Raw genomic sequence first — 19,141 nt, 5'->3', positions numbered from 1 at the left:
CAGGGATGCTATTTAGAGATAAGACAGTAATAATCTTATTCTGAAATTTTAAATTAAAAATCTTAACTTCAGGACACTTTTGTCCTAAAAAATTGACCTGAAAAACTAAAATGTACTTGCTAATTCCTAAATTATAGACCTTTAGAGTGGCTACGTCATTTCTACTTGTTTTATTGCTCTATTAGTTATTATTAAATCTTACTAGTCTTCAAGTTTCAATTGCACTTGTTCTTTTAGATCATAACATAAAAAAGAAAATTAATTTCTGAAAAAGAGGACATTCCATTAATTTTTTTTGTTGGAATGGCCAACTTTAGTTCTTCAACTTCTGGCCCAATTAATTCTTGCCAAGCTGTTCTTGTCATGCAACGCCCAATAGCCAACTATCTATTTGTCATTCAAACAAAATAATCTAAGTAGTATTTCTTTATTTTTCTATCTGTCTAAATTTTGGTACGCAGAATTATTCAATAAATATGTTGAAAAAAATATACAATTAAATAGTTGAGATGCGAAAAAACTAACAGGGTGGTGATATTTCTTTATCATTGTTTGCAATTTGTGTAGTGTTGTTCGAATTTTAGCATCTAGAAAAGTAAAAGCTAGAAGTCGTCGATGGGCGTGAAGACTGGAATTGTCAAGTCGTTCAAACATGTCGAAAGAAAATAACAAAAGCAACAATTCCTTCACTTTCTCAGAATGATCTTATATTATAAATATCAAGTTATCATTTAATTCACGCAGTTGACCTTGACAAAAACAACTTCTCTTTTTGTCACGTACGTTAGTGTTAATGATTCTTTTGTTAACACTTCACACCTACATCTCAAAGTATCATTGGCATATTATGTTAACCACAGTTAGATTTGAACTCATACAGAGTCTTGCTCGGGAGATATTTTTCTAACCGGATTGAAATCGTGAAATAATTCAGTTCTCTAAATCATCTGCCGCCCTGGAAAAGGGGCGTAATGTTAAAATTGTTGAACCGGAGAAAGAGTTGAAAAATAGTGGAACGAAAGCAGAAAAACGAAGACCAAAAGATATAGGCTTATTACTAAACACTACCCGGAATGAAAACCAACCGGTTCTAATCGATCAGTTGAGCAAACATAGACTATAGTTCGCGATCAAGTCATTCGCTTCTATAGGGGTTTGGAATTCTATTTTGATATGTAAAGTTATTCAATTGATCCATCAAGGAGGGAAAGGAGCAGGGGTATAAGTAAGGGCTTTTTGAATGAGGTGGCTTTTTTGGTTGTCCAAGAAATAAGGCTTCCACGAAATTTATGGGTCCTTAGAACGGTCTCAAATTAATTTACAAGAATAACTTGTTTTATAAGTATTTAGTGATATGTAGTGAATTTCTTAATACATATACAAAATTTAGGTAAAAGCTATTTGATTCACATCAACTCACATGTTATAAGTTAGATCAGCCCCTGAACGTACCACTTGTTACTTAATTTGGTTCTTAATCACCTAATAATTTTTTGTTGATTTCTTTTATCAAAACTTTTGAAGCACCCGAGAAGAAAGATTAATACCTTAGTCCATAGAAAATGTCTACGAAGTTTCCTCCAAAGCAAATGTAGGCTAATGGAAGAAAATAAACATTTTGAAATTATCATTACCTCCTAATAAATATGAACAAGTCTTGTTGACTCCATTATTTCTTTTATCATTTTCCTTGAAAAAGATGGAAACTTGATTACTACGCAATATTAAACTTAAGAGCAAAATATTTAATGGTGAAAAATGAAATATATTATTGACCATTGACCCCTTCACGGTCCACAAAATAATTTTAATCTCTAGCCATTAGCCATCGGATCTTAGCAAGTATCTATATTTTAATCAAAATCATATTTTCTCTTATTCGTTTAATTTGTTTAGCACTAATATTTCTATTTTCTTAAGAAAAGAAAGTGTGCAAAAAAGATGAAGAAAGTATACATAACAAACAACAAAAAGAAGATTTTTCTCGTTTTTTGACAATGTTTCTTACTAGTTTATTTTTGTGTGTTTCCCCAAATGCGCGTAAATGACCGAAGTCTTTGAGTACTAAGTCAAAAATAAGGGATTAAATAACGGGATAATTGCACTTTTGCTCCATCAACTATTGATAGAAATATGTTTATATTTAGATTATTAATATGATTTATATATATATATATATATATATATATATATATATATGATGTTTGGTTGAGCTTATAAGCTGCTCAAATTGGCTTATTTGTACTTTTTGACTTATATACACATTCAAAGTGCTTATAAGCCAAGTGCAAATCAGCCATAAGTCATAAGTTGGTCACTTTCAACTTATGCATTTTTAGCTTATAAGCACTTTTAGTTTGACTAAGATTTTTACTAGTTTATCCTTAATAATATTTTCTAATTCACAAAATATTTTTCGCAAAATAAATTTTCTAACTTTCTTTTCATTCTATATTTGTTGTTCATCTTTTTCTTTTCAAATAAATTTTTTAATTTATTTTATTTTATAAAGTTTTTAAGGATATTTTAGTTATTTTAATTAAAGAACAACTTATAAGCACTGTTCGATCAAATACTTCAACTGCTTATTATCGGTTTCAGCACGTCTATCCAAACACGTAAATGTTTATTTAAAAAATCAGTTTCAACACTTAAAAAAAATTTTAGCACTTCAAGCTTATCAGTTATTTATAATTAGCTAATCCAAACGGGTTCGTCCTCGAACTTAACATAACAAATGAATAATTTTGATTTAGAAGTTAATACTCCATCTGTTTTAATTTATGTAAACTTATTTTTTTTTATTAGTCTGTTTCAAAAAGAGTGATTCTTCTCTAAATTTATAAACAATTTAATTTAAAATTTTTATTTTACCCGTAATGAGAAGTTTATATGACTACATAAATGTTATAACATGTTTAACGCTACAAGTTTCAGAGGTCTTTTGGTCACACCATTGTTAGGACATGTCTAAAATCACAAGTTTAAAAAATCTTTCTTTTTTTGTTCAATTTTGTATCAAGTTAAATATGTTCGCGTAAATTGAAACGGATGGAATAATTTGTTAAAATTTTGTGAAGTTAATAAAAAGAAGGATCAAAAGTACACATTTCAACTAATTGAAGGTTAAAATCAAAATTTGTCAATTTTCCATGGATTAAAAGCACAAATTTCCAAAAATAAGGTAAAAAAAAATAAAAACCCAACCAAACCACCGCTATAAATTTAGCAATTAACATTTCCAACATAGAAACACAACGTAGAACAATACGGAACCAAACAAAACAAAACAAAACAAAACAGAAAAAAAAAACGATGTTTTCTTCCAAAATGTCTGCTCTGATCACGGTGGTAGTCACGGTGGCTATTATGGCGGCGACGGTGGCAGAAGCTCAAACGCCGTCGTGTGCTGCGAAATTAGTCCCATGTGCACCTTACCTTAATTCCACCAAACCGCCGGCAGAATGTTGTGATCCGCTGAAAGAAGCCATAACTAATGAACTCGATTGTCTGTGTAAATTGTACGAAAATCCTACGGTGTTGCCTTCATTTGGTATTAATATTACTCAAGCACTTGCACTTCCTAAAGCATGTAATATTCCTGGTGATCTCAGTTCTTGCAATGGTATGATCTTTTCTTCTTCATTTATTTTTTTCTGCTTTGGATATTCGGTATTCGGTATCACTTAATAGCCTGTTTTGGTTAAGTCTTTTTCTTTGGCCAAAAGTAATTTTTTCTGTTTGACCCTGAGCCAAATGTTTAAAGGGTGTTCAACTTACCTCATTAATCTGAAAATTATATAACAGATATTGAACATTCTTTATCGGAGAATTTTATTCACTTCTTTCAAGTTTGAACGCCCTTAAGGAAATTTTTGACTTCGTCACCAGTTTGACCAAGCTTTTAAAAGTAAAAAAAGTATTTTTGATTAGAAGTAAAAGTAGTTTTGAGAAGCAAAAAAAGTAGCTTATCCCCAAAAGTATTTTTAAGAAAAATATACTTATAATCCGTTTGGCCAAGCTGGAAAAATCAAGTTATTTTGAGAAGTGTTTTTTTTAAAAAGTACTTTTGGTAAGAAGCAGTTTGTGTTTGGCTAATTAATTTTAAAAGTACTTCTAAATAGTAATTAGTGTTTGGCCAAACTTTTAAAAAGTGCTTCTAAGTGTATTTTCTCAAAAGTGTTTCTCAAAAAAGTATTTCTAGGAAGAAGCTACGTTTTTCTGCTTCTCCAACACTGCTTCCGCTTCTCCTCAGAAGCACTTTTTTTCCTCCTAAAAGCTTGGCCAAACACTTCAAATTTGAAAAAAAAAAAAAAAAAAAACTTGACCAAACAGGCTATTAGAATCACTTTTTAAAAGTTTCGTCAAACAGTAATTATTGCTCAAATATATTTTTCACATTAATTAGTCAAACACAAAATGCTTCTCACTAATTGTATTTTTTTTTAAACACTTTTAATAAAAGTACTTTTAAAATTAGTCGATTTTAGAAGTTTGGGTCAAACATGCTATTAGTTGTCTTTAGATTTGGAAAGAAAGAAGAAGATAGCCTTTTTATTTACTTATAGATTATTTTTAAAAGGTCAAATTAATCCAAAATCATAAAAATTGTGTACAATTACATATATAAGAAAGTTACTGGTCTTAGTGAAAGAGTTGGGATTGAACTTATTGTATAAATAATTAAGTTTATGATCTCTCACTTATCATCAGGAATCTTAATTTTAGTTCTTGAAAATGTGTCTAAAAGAAATGGAATCAAATTGAGAATTCACATTGCCGCTCATAACTAATTAATTTGAATTTGTTGAGGAATTGCTGTGGAATAAATAATTTTATGTTTTGGAGTTAATGGTTTTTCTTTACTATTGATCCAGAAATTAAAATGTGTACTATGTTTCCAAATTTCTAATTCAGAATCTTTTGAGTGTATTTAGTATGATGGAAGTCATTTTTCATACAATATTGTTTTAGAAGATATAATATTTTTCAGTGTTTGGTTAGTGAGATAAAATATTTTTAGAAAAAAGATACTATATTATATAGAATTTTACTTGTAATCATTTTCTAATTCCCTTACTTCTCTTTTTGGTCATTTTATAAGGGAAATATTACTCCCTCGTGCAATAACAAAAACTTTAATTGTGTTCGTATTAGTATAATTTTTCGAAGTTCATGAATATGTAATTTAAAAAAAATAAAAATAAAGTTCAGAAATCATATTTGAATTCATAACAAAATACACCTGTTACTTTTTTTCTTTCAAAGTTGTTGTAGAGGGTACTATTTTAGTCTTGATTATTTATTTTCGTGTATAGGTAACGCTGCTCCAGGTCCTGGTTCTGAAACCTTGCCACCACCAGGTAACTAAGAATTAATTTTTTATTTTATTTTAACAAATATTCATTAATTGTTTCTCCCAAACAACTGCAATTTAAAACTAGAATTATAACTTGGATAATTAATGCTATCTTCTGTATGGGATAAGTTATATCAAAATTTTGAGACCATAATTTTTAAAGTCTTTTTTATTCTTCAACCCGTATCGAGTCAATATTCACCATATAAATTGAAACATAGGAGTACTGATATTAGTTAATACCTTCAACCAAAAAGGGGATAAATTTTATCCCAAAAGTTATATTGGGATAACCCACCTAATTCTTTGAATCAAATAGCTCCGGATATTTATTGGTTGATGATGTAACTAGGCCCCCTTTTTACGGTCAATGATAAGTTTTAGTAGTAGCAAATGCGGATGGATGATTTAAATTCTATGGGTTCAACGTTTCAAGTTTTTAGTATTAAATCCATTATATTTTTAAAATTATGGGCTCAATCTATTATTTATTGTAATTTTAGTGAATTTTTACACATTAATTTATACTACGCGTCAAAAGTTATGGGTTCAATTGAACCCGTCACCGGAGTGCTAGTACTAGTGTTTCATTAACTTCCTTAACTATGATAAAGAAGTTCTATCTGGCTTTATTTTTATTTTAAGAGCCTTGTGATAATTCTCCAAGTCATTGCTTCAAATGTGGACTTTGATTTGGTCTTTGTTCAACTTATAATTTTAGGAACCCAACGTTGAAAATGACACAATAGCTGTATTCCATTGCTTGTTCCAACTTTCCAATAATGCTGTTCTAGACTTATCATAATAGTCGTATGAAATGTTGGACAAGGAAATAAGAAAAACTTTAATTTTACATGATACTACTTTTTAATTTTTTTTGTTCAATGTTCCAAAAAATAATAATACATTATATATTGCAAGAAAATTTAACTCTAAACTATCGTTTTACACTTAATAATAAACTTTATATAGTCCCGAAGGGACGGCCCAGTTGGGTTTGGCGGCCCAGTTGGGTTTGGTGGGCGATTTCCACACGGAAGACGCGGGTTCTATCCACCGCAATGTCTCTTTGGGTCTGAGCCTGTCGCACGGGGCTTGCCTAGTGCGGTTTATATCCCCTTGTGTGGTTTGTAGGCTATTACATAGTGAGAAGTTTACCCAGTGCGCACAGAGTGCTCACCCGAAGGGCAGAGACTGTGGCAGAGGCTGTAGCGGCTACGGTTTTTCCTGGGGTTCCAAAAAAAAAAAACTTTATATATAGAATATCGCGTGTCCTAACTATGCTTTTGGTATATGTCAAAAGTATGTTGTTCTTTATTAAACTTATAACCGTCAACACATCATGGTATAAAATGAAATTGAGGAAGTAATTAATAGTCTTCTGCATCTTGCTATCATATATATATATATATATATATATGGAACTTCTCATAATTAATCGGAGGGATGGCGGAATGGATAAATCATTTCACTTTTAATCAGAGGTCTCATATTAGAGCTCTGAGAATAAAAATATCATAGTAAGGAACACTTTTCCTTTTAATGAACCTAATGCGACACAACCTGAATTAATTGGCACTTAAAAGCGAAGGACGTCGAATGAAAAACAAAAAAGCTCTCTAATTATTACTACTAGAAGAGCTGCCACATATTGAAGTGTGGGGAAGTTTTGCTAACAATTTTTACTGTCATGATTGCAATTTTTACAGCAACGCCAGGTGGGAAAAATGATAGCAATGGAGTAAACAAGATTGCATGGACTGGAACCTCAAGTTTATTTGTTCTTTTTGCTTCTTTAGTGCTTGCTTAGAATCACTTGTTATGTTCAATTTTTAGGGAAATATGATGATTTATTCCCTTAGTCCTTACCTAATGTACTAGTGAGAAAATTTGGCTGATTCCAAGCCAGAGGCTGTATTGTTGTTTGTTTCACTCATCGTTTATACTATGTGTAGTGTTACCTTCTTGGTGTATGGATTTGGTAGTTTTGAATATATAGTAATTGCTCGCAAGCTGAATTTGTTCTCAAATATTGGAAGTTATAGAAAAAGCAAAAAGTATTATGTATTGTTAATTAAATACAGAGTAAGTTTTAAGATATTTCGAAAGTATTTTTCAGTAACCAAACTCCAAAAGATATGACATTTTGTTTGTTGTTGAGAAATTAACTTCTCAACCAAGCTACATCTTATCCTCTCCTAGTGAATCTGTCCAATTAATCTTTCCTTTCTTTCCTCTTACACTATTCACTCTGTCAATCAGGATTTCTACTAAAGGGGTTCAAAAAAGAAAGGGAGTATGGCTAGTGAGAATTGAATTAGTGATCTCACAAAAATTTTGAATCCGTTAACCACTGAGTTATACTTTTGCACCGTGGCAAGGGGATTCAAAATATAATATATAGAGATACAAAATAAATATTGCCTTATATGTATAAAGGGATGGCAAACGAGCTGGTTGGGTCGGATATGAGCGAGTCCAAAATGGGTAATGTAAAAAAATGGATAAATTATCCGACCTGATCCATATTTAATGCGGATAAAAAATGGGTTAACCTGCGGATATTATGGATATCCATATTATCCACGACTTCTTGAATATGATCACTTTAAGGAGAATTCCTAGTCTCCCAAACTTGAGAAACCCTCAATTTGAGACTTTACAAATGTAAAAGTTAAACTCATTAGTTATCCATTGGTTATCCATTTTCTAAGTGGATAATATGGTTCTTATCCATATTTGATCCGTTTTTAAAATTTCATTATCTAATCCATTTTTAATGGTTAATATGGACGGATAATTATTATTTTTTAACTATTTTGCCATCACTATATATATATATATATATATATATATATATATATATATAATGTAGCTCAAAGTAACAATATAAAACAAGAAGATAAGTAAAAGAATAAGAGAAGAAGAGAGATAACTTTCTTATTTCATCAAGTATTCAAGTGTGTCCCATATCACATTTCATGCCTCTATTTATACTATTACATAAAAGGTTACAAAATGATTGTCTTAAACATGACATTACCAATTGAGATCATAGGAGAAGATCATAGGGAGGAGTTATGGAGGTGTGAGAGTTACAATCATAATAGTGATGAGTAGTGAGAGGTTATTTACATCATGGCTTAAATTAGTGGGAGTAGTTGACATCCACATTTACTAATAATTTTACAACACTTCCTCTTGGATGTCAAAAAATAGATAATATGCTTCGTTAAAACCTTACTAAGAAAAAATCCCGTGGAAAAAATCTTAGTGAAGGAAAAAAAGTACACATATCTGTAATACGCTTTATTTGATGCCTCGTTAAAAACCTTACCAGGAAAACTTATCACGTCCAAAGCACACCTTAAAAGAGATATGAAACGGTCGTATGCAATAATAGAAATCCAACTAAGAGTCGGGGTCGAATCCACAAGGAGCTAAGATGGGAGTTAGGGGTATATATTTCAATTTGAGCAATTGGATTATCTAGATTGCACTTTCACAACAAGGATCTGTTTTCTTTTTCCAATGTTACTATAATGATTGCAAAATAAAGAAAGCAGACTAGAGATAATTATTTTTAAGGTTTTTCCAAATGGATAAAAAACCTAGGGTTATGACCATGACCTAGGTGTTTGCTTAATGCGCTGAAAATTTTAATACTTATTTTGTTGATTGGGGTGTATTATAGCTCTTAACTCTAAATTACCCACTCAATACCTCTCGGTACAAGAGCGATTTTCCCCCATTTGGCTTTTTCAAGACCAAATGGGTATCACCCAAAATAGGTGGTACGACCTCAAGTCGGGTTATTGTTATCTTTAGGTCGAACCTTTTAATTAGGTTAATCAATCTCTCAATTGACCTAATTCCTTGTTGGCCTAATTATCCTAGACTATGTCCCTCTTTCTCAAGTAGAGACTAAGTCAAATAGGCATGAATTAATGTTTGCAATCCGTAATTCTACAATCATAGCATGAACTAAGCTAAATAATCAACACCCAATCATAAATAAGTATTAAATTAGATACCTGATAAGTGGGAATTTTGACTACTTATTAGCGTCTTTTAGCTTTTGTTTTAGTCTAATAGCATTAAATTATGTTCCCAAAACCAATGAAATTGTGTAAAATTACAAGAATGTTGAAAATTGGGCTCCCGAGATGAAATCCGACTCACAAAGGAGTAGTCCAAGCACAAAGCAATAAAGGGCACACAAGCACACAATGTGCAGTCCACAGAAGGAATTCTACGGTCGCAGAAGAAATTGCGAACCGCAAACAAAGAAGAAAAAATTAGCAGACATTTGTGCAAATTGCGAACCACACATGAATTGTGCGGTCGCAATGCTGGGCTAAGAGTCGAAGATCAGAGAGTATGCAAAAAGATCAAGTTCAGGCCTCAATGAATTGCAGACCACACAAGATTTGTGCGGCCGCAGAAGATTGTCTTACGGCCGCAATCCTAATATTGCGGACCGCAAAAGATCTTCCTTGCGGCTACAGTCCAAAAATGTGTGGCCGCAGAATAATGCCTTGCATCTAGTTCATGCCAGATGAAGAAATATGCGGATCGCACATGGAATTATGCGGCCGCAGAACCTCCCGATGAGTATTTTTGTCCGAGATTTTTAGCCTTATATAAATAGACTAGTTTCACAAAATTAGGTCAAGTTTGAACCTATGAAGTTACTGTAGCCGTTTTTCTTTGCTATTTTAGGAAGTTTTACTTTGTTTTGGTGTATTTACAATAGATTTAATCATTTTAATCTTTCATTATTAGTTTAATTAGTCTTTCTTCTCTATTTTCTTCAAATCCAAGTATGAGTAGCTAGATTTCTACTAGGGTTGTTACACAACCCTAGTGTGTAAACCTTATGGGTATCTAATTTAGTACTTATTTATGATTGAATGTTTATTATTTAGCTTAGTTCATGCTTTAATTATGAAATTAATGGTTGCAAACATCAGTTCATGACTTAGTCTCTACTCGAGAAAGAAAGACTTAGTTTAGGATAATTTAGCTAATAAGGAATTGGGTCAATTGAGAGATTGATTAACCCAATTAAAGGGTTCAACCTAGAGATAGTAATAACCCGACTTGAGCTCTTATCAATTGTTTTGAGTTATATCCATTTGGTCTTGAGAAAGCTAAATTGGGCAAAACCACTCTCTGACTGAGAGGTATTGAGTGGGTAATTTAGAGTTGATAGCTATAATACACCCCAATCAACAAAACAAGCATTAAAGTCTTTATCCCATTAGGCAAACACCTAGGTAATGGTCACAACCCTAGGCTTTTTATCCATTTGGAAAAACCTTTAAAAAAAATTTCTTTAGTCTTCTTCCTTTATTTTGCAATTAATAGAGTAAAATTAGAAATAAAAAATAAATCTGATTGTGGAAATGTAATCTAGATAATCCAATCACTCGCATTGAAATATATACCCTTAATTCCCCTCTTAGCTCCTTGTGAATTCGACCATGACTCTTAGTTGGGTTTCTATTATTGCAAACGACTGTTTCATACCTCTTTTGATGTGTGCTTTGGACGTGATCAATTTCTGGCGTCGTTGCCGAGGAGTTAAAAACGGGTTAGCTATATATATATTTGGGTGTGTTTTTGGAGTATCTTCTTTTCCTTCCGTGTTACTAACTTGCTTGAGAAATCGTAGGTACAACCATGAAAAACAATGAGCTCATAAATATTATTTTGGGGGATGTGGACGTCGAGGATTAACAAGTTGATGAGGTTCTTCTTGAACCTCAAGCTAATATAAGAGGTCGGGTGCCTCAATGTCTCCGTTCCACCCCCACCTCCACTACGAGCGGCTCCACACTGGGTGTTACCCAAATGAAGGATATGCAAGTTCAATAGTCCCTACCCGTATTAGGACGAGCAACTTTCAAATCACCAATGTGATGCTCACTTTGCTAGAGAAACAAGGTTTCTTCACCGGTGCTCTAAGTCAAAATGCATACAAACATTTGAAGGGGTTTATGGACACTTGTTGGGGGAGAAAACAAACAAATATCTCTGAGGATACATTGAGGCTAAGGGGTTTTCCCTTCTCTCTATGGGGAAAAGCTTTAGATTTGTTGGAACATTTGCCGAACCATTCCATTCACACTTGGGATGAGTTGGTGGAAAAGTTTATTTCTAAGTTCTTCTCTCCGGTGCACATGGCTACACTTCGGGATGAGATTTTGGCATTCAAACAAGAGTCAAATGAATCACTATACGAGATATGGGAACACTATAGAACAATGGTTAGGGAATGTCCCAACAACGATATGACGGAGAATATGATTCAAAAAACTTTCTACCGTGGGATCAACACAACCAACCAATGTGTAGTGAATCAACTTGTAGGTGGGAACTTCATGACTACGCCTAGGGGTGTACAAATCGAACCGAAAAATCGCACCAAATTGATTAAAAAAATGACTTGGTTTGGTTTGATTTGGTTTGGTATTGAGTAAAAACAATCTGAATCAACACAACATATAAATATATAATTTTTATATATACATTTAATATTTTATATAGAATTTTCTTTAAAAAATGTCTAGAAATATTTGGGATTCTCTTGCGGGATATAAATTTTAATAGAATATGAAGTGCTCCATATTTATTGACCTTAAATAATGGGTTGTATGATCACTTTCTTATCAAGTGTTACTGAAATGCGTTTATCTCTTTGTTCTTCCATATTCATATTATATGTTAAGATCTATTAAATTCTTATATCGTTTTTTGAATGTGAAGTGATTATTAATATTTAGGTATCATATTGATTTTTATGTTTAATTACTAGATTTGGTTAACCTAAAAGTGTACATCAACGAAAAATTATTGCCAGACGACTAAAAAAATAACTATTATGTTTTACTAATAGAATTCTCCCATAAGAATATTTTAATCGATAATATGTTTGTCAATTTTTTTATATTTTTACTTAATATATATTTACTTATCAAATATTTAACAAAGTAAGATTGAAATAATATTTAAGTAACAAAAAATCAGAAAACCCAAAAAATCCGACAAAACCGAACCAATCCAAACCGATATAGTTGGTTTGGTTTGGTTTTGATAAAAATCGAATTAACCCGGTCCATGTACACCCCTAACTACGCCTTATGAGGAGGCGTGTGAAGTTTTCGATGAAATGGCTGAAACATCATTGGCATGGCAATCCCGGGCTAATGTTCCACAAGGTGATCCCAACGCGATCCACCTTCACAAAGAGTTGCATGACCATGGGCAAACCATTGCCGAATTGACTACCACCATGAATCAATTAGAAAAGGCTCAACTTCAACAAGTGCAAAATCCTAAGCAAGTCAATGCCATGGAGGGGGTAAACATGATGGTGAACAAAAGGAGAACCAAGGTCCACAAGTATAACATCGAGTGGACAATTTTGTGGAAGAGGATAGTGGCTTTGATGAAGATGATTCTTACAATGACCAATAAGAGGAGGTGCAATATGTGAACAACTTTCAAGGGCAACGAACCAACTTCTAAGGCCCAAAACAACAACAATGGCGACCTCAAAACAATCAAGGCAATTGGAATTCTAACAACCAAGAAAATTGGAGTGGTGAAAACAATAAAGGGAATTAGCATAACAACAATAATCAAGGAAATTGAGGGGGGGGGGGAACAATCACGGCGGATGGAACCATAATCAAGGCAATCGGGGGTTGGGTTTTCAAAGGCCCCCAATGTATAAACAACTGAACAACCCGCCTCTGTATCCTTCCCATGGTCTTAGTTTTTCAACCAATGAGATGGGAGTATTGAGAACATGTTTAAGCAAATTATGGAAAATAATGCTGATTCGGATCCCAACTTGCCTCACACAACACATCGATCCGCAACTTAGAAGTTCAAATGGGTCAAACCTCTCAAGCTTTAAATTCTCATCCTAATGGGACACTACCAAGTGACACGGTGGTAAACCCAAAGGGTGGCAACAACATGGGGCATGCCATGGCCGTTACTAAAAGAAGTGGAAGAGGTGGGAATGCATCCACCTCAAGTCAAAAGCAAATGAGCAAGTGGATCAAGAAGAAGATCTCGAACAATATGGTGCAAGCAAATGAAGAAGTTCGGATTGATATTGATGATAATTTAGAAGAGACTCAAGAGGAGGTGAACCCATCTAGGGATCACATTATTGACATACCGGAACCGATAGTGCAAAAGGCTAAGGCACCATTTCCTAATCCTCCATCTCCATACCCTCAAAGACTTGTCAAACAAAATGGCAAGAATCAATTCAAAACGTTCATTCAAATGATGAAGAGTCTCTCAATCAATGTGCCATAAGTTGAAGCTTTGGAACAAATGCCCGGTTATGCAAAGTTTATGAAAGATCTTGTGACAAAGAAATAATAAATGAATTTTGAAACTATAAAAGTAACTCTTAAAGTGAGTGCAATTGTGCATTCAATGGCTCATAAGTTGGAAGATCCCGGTGCTTTCACGATTCCTTGTATAATTGGAAGTGCCGAGTTTGCTAAAGCTCTTTGTTATCTTGGGGCAAGTATCAATTTGATGCCCTATTCGGTTTTCAAGACCTTGGAAATTGGGAAACCAAGACCCACCTATATGAGATTGCAAATGGATGATCGTACCATGAAGAGACTTTTGGGGTGATTGAAGATGTCTTGGTTCATGTTGATAAATTTATTCTTCTAGCGGATTTTGTCATTCTAGATTGTGAAGTTGATTATGAGGTACCGATTATTATTGGAAGACCTTTCCTTGCTACAGGGAAGGATCTTTGTGATGTTGAAGCCAGAGAAATCACTTTCCGGGTGGGTAATGAAAAAGTGATATTCCATGTGTGCAAGTCCATGCGACAACCAAATAGCAACGAGATGTGTTCTTTTGTGTATTTAGTGACCGATGTTATTGTTGATGATACAAGTACCACAATCAATATTGGTGATATGTTGGAGGCCGTCTTGCTCAACCTTGATGAGGACGATATGGATGGCTTCGTGGAATATGTGAACTCTTTGCAAGGAATTGGGTCGTACAATTATGCACCCCAGAAACTATCTTTGGATCTTGAAAATAGGAAAACTCCTCCTACAAAGCCTTCCATTGAAGAGCCTCCTACTTTGGAGTTGAAGTCATTACCTCCATATATTCGGTATGAATTTCTTGGCCATTGTTCTACTTTACCGGTTATTCTTTCCTCTTGTTTGACTAACGTGCAGGTAGATTCTACATTGGAGGTGCTACATAAGAGGAAGAAGGCTATTGGGTGGACATTGGCAGATATTCGGGGGATAAGACCTGCATTTTGTATGCATAATATCAACTTGGAGGAAGGCGCCAAACTATCTATTGAACATCAAAAGAGACTCAATGAGGCTATGCAAGAAGTTGTCAAAAGGCGATTATCAAGTGGTTGGATGTCGGGGTTGTCTACCTCATTTTGGATAGTTCGTGGACTTCTCCGGTTCAATGTGTCCCAAAGAAGGGGGGCATGATGGTGGTCACCAGTGACAAGAATGAATTGATTCCTACAAGAACGGTGATCGGTTGGAGATTATGTATGGACTATCGCAAGCTCAACAGTCACAAGGAAGGATCATTTTCCACTTCCCTTCCTAGACCAAATGCTTGATAGGTTGGTCGGTCGTGCTTTCTATTGATTTCTTAATGGGTATTCGAGCTACAACCAAATCCTTATTGCTCCGGAGGATCAAGAGTAAACAACCTTTGCATATCCCTATGGTACTTTCGCCTTCAAGCGAATGCCATTTGGTTTGTGTAATGCACCGACGACCTTTCAAAGGTGTATGATGGTTATCTTCACGGACATAGTGGAGGACTACCTTGAAGTTTTCATGGATGATTTCTCGGTGGTTGGGGATTCTTTTGATGATTGTCTTGCAAATTTAGATAAAGTGTTGGCAGGATGTGAAGAAACGAATTTGATGATCAACTAGGAGAAGTGTCATTTCATGATCGAGGAAAGCATTGTCCTTGGCCACAAAATCTCAAAGAATAGAATTGAAGCTGATAAGGCAAATATTGAGGTAATTTCTAAACTTCCACCTCCAACTTTGGTGAAGGGTGTGTGGAGTTTCTTAGGCCACCTGAGGTTTTAGCGGCATTTCATCAAAGATTTTTCTAAGGTGGTGAACCCGTTATGCAAGATCCTTGAGAAAGATTCTAAGTTTAACTTCAATGATGACTGCATGAGAGTTTTTGAATGGTTAAAGTTCAAGTTGACAACTATTCCCATCATCGCCTCTCCAAATTAGAGTGTTCCTTTTGAACTCATATGTGATGCAAGTGTCGTAGTGGTTGGGGCTCTTTTGGGGTCATACATCAACAAGATTTTTCATCTGGTCTACTATACTAGTAAGACCATGAATGGTGCCCAAGTCAACTATATCGTTATGAAGAAAGAGCTCATTTCCATTGTGTTTGCAATTGAGAAATTTCGCCCGTACTTGATGGGTGCCAAGGTCATTGTCCACACGGATCATGCGGCACTACATTATCTAATGAGCAAGAAAGATTCCAAAACTCGGTTGATGATATGGGTGCTCTTGTTGCAAGAATTTGATATTGATATCCAAGATAGAAAAGGAAGTGAAAAGCAAGTGGCGGGCCACTTGTCTCATTTGGAGGACGAAAAGAGGCGGCATGATAGACTTGAAATCAACGACTACTTCCCCGATGAGCAACTCTTAGCTATTTCAAAGAAAGAGGTGTCATGGTTCACGGATCTAGCAAATTTCCTTGTGTGTGGTATCATCCCGGATGAGTTCTCTTTAAACTAAAGGAAGAATCTCAAACGGGATTGTCAAGATTATTATTGAGATGAACCATATCTTTTCTGGATTTATACGGATGAGGTGATTAGAAGATGTGTACCGGAAGAAGAGCAATGTGAAATTCTTGGATCTTGTCATTCTTTGCCATATGGTGGTCATCATGGTGAAGCAAGAACGACGATAAAAGTTCTAAGTTGCGATTTCTATTAGACCACTATTTATAAGGATGCTAGTGAGCTAGTGAAAAGATGTGATGAATATCAACGGGAGGGGGGTGGAATCTCGAAGAAAAATGATATGCCTCTCACTACCATTTTGGAGATTTATATTTTTGATGTGTGGGGTATTGACTTCATGGGTCCTTTTGTGAGTTCTTGTGGAAACACCTATATCTTGGTCGCAGTTGATTATATGTCTAAATGGGTTGAGGTCGTTGCTCTACCCAACAATGAGGCAAGAAGTGTGGTGGCATTCTTGAAGAAGAATATTTTCACAAGGTTTGGTACTCTGAGGGCTATTATAAGCGATGGTGGAGGGGGGGTCACATTTTTGCAACAAGGCCTTCGACACTTTACTTATCAAGTATGGTGTTACTCATAAAGTCATGATTCCCTATCATCCGCAAGCTAGCGGTCAAATGTAAGTCTCCAATTGATTGGTCCAAGAAGCTTGATGATGCATTATAGGCTTATCGGAGGCTTACAAAACACCTATCGGAATGTCGCCATACCGGTTGGTGTTCGGAAAAGCTTGTCATCTTCTGGTGGAACTAGATCACAAGGCCATGTGGGCTCTAAAGAAGTTGAATCTTGATTGGGATGTACCCGCTAACTTAGGGTTGCACATTTGAATGAATTGGATGATTTCTGGTACCATGCTTATGCAAGTTCGTCCTTGTACAAACAAAAGATGAAATATCTTCATGAAAAATATATTTGGAACAAAGATTTCAAGGTGGTCGATCTTGCATTGTTGTTTAACTCAAGGTTGTGAATGTTTCCCGGGAAGTTAAAGTCTAAATGGATTGGCCCTTTTGAAATTGTGAGTGTAACGCCTTTTTGTGCATTGGACTTGAATAACAAAAACAATGAGGTATTCCGAGCCAATGGTCACCGGGTGAAGCACTATTTGGGAAAAGTTGGAGATGGCCACGTCGTGGCGGTCATTCATTTCAATTGATGGTATTCTGTGTCATGCCGCGACATTAAATCAGGCGCTTCTTGGAAGGCAACCCATGTTTCTTTTCCTTTTATTTTCTTCTTTTGTAGTTAGGTGTTATTTTTGTGTTAACTTGATCCGAAGTGTGCTACATGTATGAGTGTTCCTTACATGAATGGTGGACAGAAAACTGTCTAAGTGTTGCAAGATTTGCGGACCGCAGTTAAATTGTGCGGAACGCACATTTACAGTTGTTGCAGGAAAAGTGCTATGCGACCGCACAATTATCTTGCTGACCGCACAAGTGGGAGGTGGAATATACCAACTCTCTGAAGTTGGTCTTTCATAAAAAGAGTCAATTTGTGGCCGCACCAGGAAATCTGCAGCCGCAACAAGGCATCTGTGGCCGCACACACAATTCAGTGGACCGCAAACAAAAAGTCGACTTAAGCTCCCAGGTAACAGAGTGCGGACCGCAACTCAAATTGTGTTGCCGTACTCTCCCCTATTTCCCTTAAGAACATCAACTGTATAAATAGAGGGCTACGGCTAGTGTTACACTTTTCCCTCTCTGAGCACAAAAGCTTGCACTATAGTGAAATCTCTTGGTAAATCCTTTGCCCACACGCCCAACAATTGTGATCACTCATCCCTTGCACTTATTCACATCTGGTATGCTTAAATTTTTTGTTAGAATATTTTCATTTTTTAGTTTAAACTGTAGTGTTAAAGTACTCTTAGGCCATTTGTCAGTAGAACTCAATTGTACAACCATGTGGGGGTAAATCTGTTGTGGGTTAACTAATACTTGCTTATTAGGGACTAGGTCAATGTATTTTCGTGCATTTATGTTGTTTCCATGTCAAAATTTGCACAAAAATTACAAAACCTAGTTAATCATACTGGACAGTTCATGTTCTTTGAATTCTGCGGCCGTAAGAAAATTGTGTGGTCCGCAGAAGTTGATCTAGGTCAACACTAGTGAGAAACAATCTGCGGCCGCAAGAACATTTTGTGGACTGCATAATTCTCATTGCGGTCGCAAAACAATCATTGTACTGTCATCAGAGAGTCTACAAATTTATGACTCAAATATGCGGCCGCAAGACAAATTGTGGGGACTGCAGAAAACATACTGCGGCCGCACATCAGCCAATTATCTGTCATCAAAGAGTTGGCACATTTTAAGTCTCTGAGTTGCGGCCGCAAGTAAAATTGTGCGGACCGCACTTCACCTCTACGGCCGTAATCCTAAATTCTGCGGTGCGCAAGCCTTTATATGCGGCCACAATAAAAATGTGCGGACCGCGGGTCCTTCCCCTCAAGAATATTGTGTTTGTGACCCTCACTGTGTTTTTTGGTGTTTTCTTATATATCTCTTGTGTCTGATTGAACATTGAATTGTAACTAACAACTGCGTCTATTTGATACAGAAAATGGTTCAATCTAGAGGCAGAGGTGACACTTTTAAAGGGAGGGGTGAACCTTCTCAGGGACGAGGCAAGAGAGCCTTACATAGTGCCCAACAGTAGGAAATCAAAAAAAAAGACAACAGTTGGGAGAGGGAGAGGGAGAGGTGCAGATCTCTCCGAGACGAGTTCATACGCCCCGTCTAGGGACGTATCAGAGGGAAACTCAACCTCTGTCCAGGAATAACTGGCAGTACAATCCAGGTCATTAGGGAGATTTCAATTGAGGGACGAGCCATCCTCATCCCACAGCACTTCCGAGGGTTCGGAAAGTGCTAGTCAAGATTCTAAGCCATCCACTACACTTTTCCTTGAGGCACCAGTTACATCAGTTTAGGACA

The 19,141-nt window shown here is 35.3% G+C and overlaps 1 protein-coding gene across 1 annotated transcript; it reads left to right on the top strand.

The window, feature by feature from the left end:
* The first annotated feature begins 3,232 nt into the window (after positions 1–3,232).
* LOC104117681 (non-specific lipid transfer protein GPI-anchored 7-like) lies at positions 3,233–7,377 on the top strand. The gene is made up of 3 exons (XM_009628754.4): positions 3,233–3,625; positions 5,319–5,363; positions 7,069–7,377. The coding sequence occupies exons 1-3, from the start codon at positions 3,316–3,318 to the stop codon at positions 7,167–7,169; spliced, it is 456 nt and encodes a 151-aa protein (XP_009627049.1). The 5' UTR covers positions 3,233–3,315; the 3' UTR covers positions 7,170–7,377.
* Positions 7,378–19,141: the final 11,764 nt, after the last annotated feature.

This window comes from Nicotiana tomentosiformis, chromosome 12 (assembly GCF_000390325.3).
Source record: "Nicotiana tomentosiformis chromosome 12, ASM39032v3, whole genome shotgun sequence".
Lineage (NCBI taxonomy): Eukaryota > Viridiplantae > Streptophyta > Magnoliopsida > Solanales > Solanaceae > Nicotiana > Nicotiana tomentosiformis.
The sequence above is the reverse complement of the archived record's forward strand: the minus strand, read 5'-3'. Positions and strand labels throughout refer to the sequence as shown.

What these genes read in the sequence shown, in the direction of transcription:
- LOC104117681 (XM_009628754.4), top strand. Translation starts at nt 3,316, where the DNA reads ATGTTTTCTTCCAAAATGTCTGCTCTGATCACGGTGGTAGTCACGGTG. An exon ending in TGATCTCAGTTCTTGCAATG is followed by an intron (nt 3,626 to 5,318) that starts GTATGATCTTTT and finishes TTTCGTGTATAG; the next exon opens with GTAACGCTGCTCCAGGTCCT. An exon ending in TGAAACCTTGCCACCACCAG is followed by an intron (nt 5,364 to 7,068) that starts GTAACTAAGAAT and finishes CAATTTTTACAG; the next exon opens with CAACGCCAGGTGGGAAAAAT.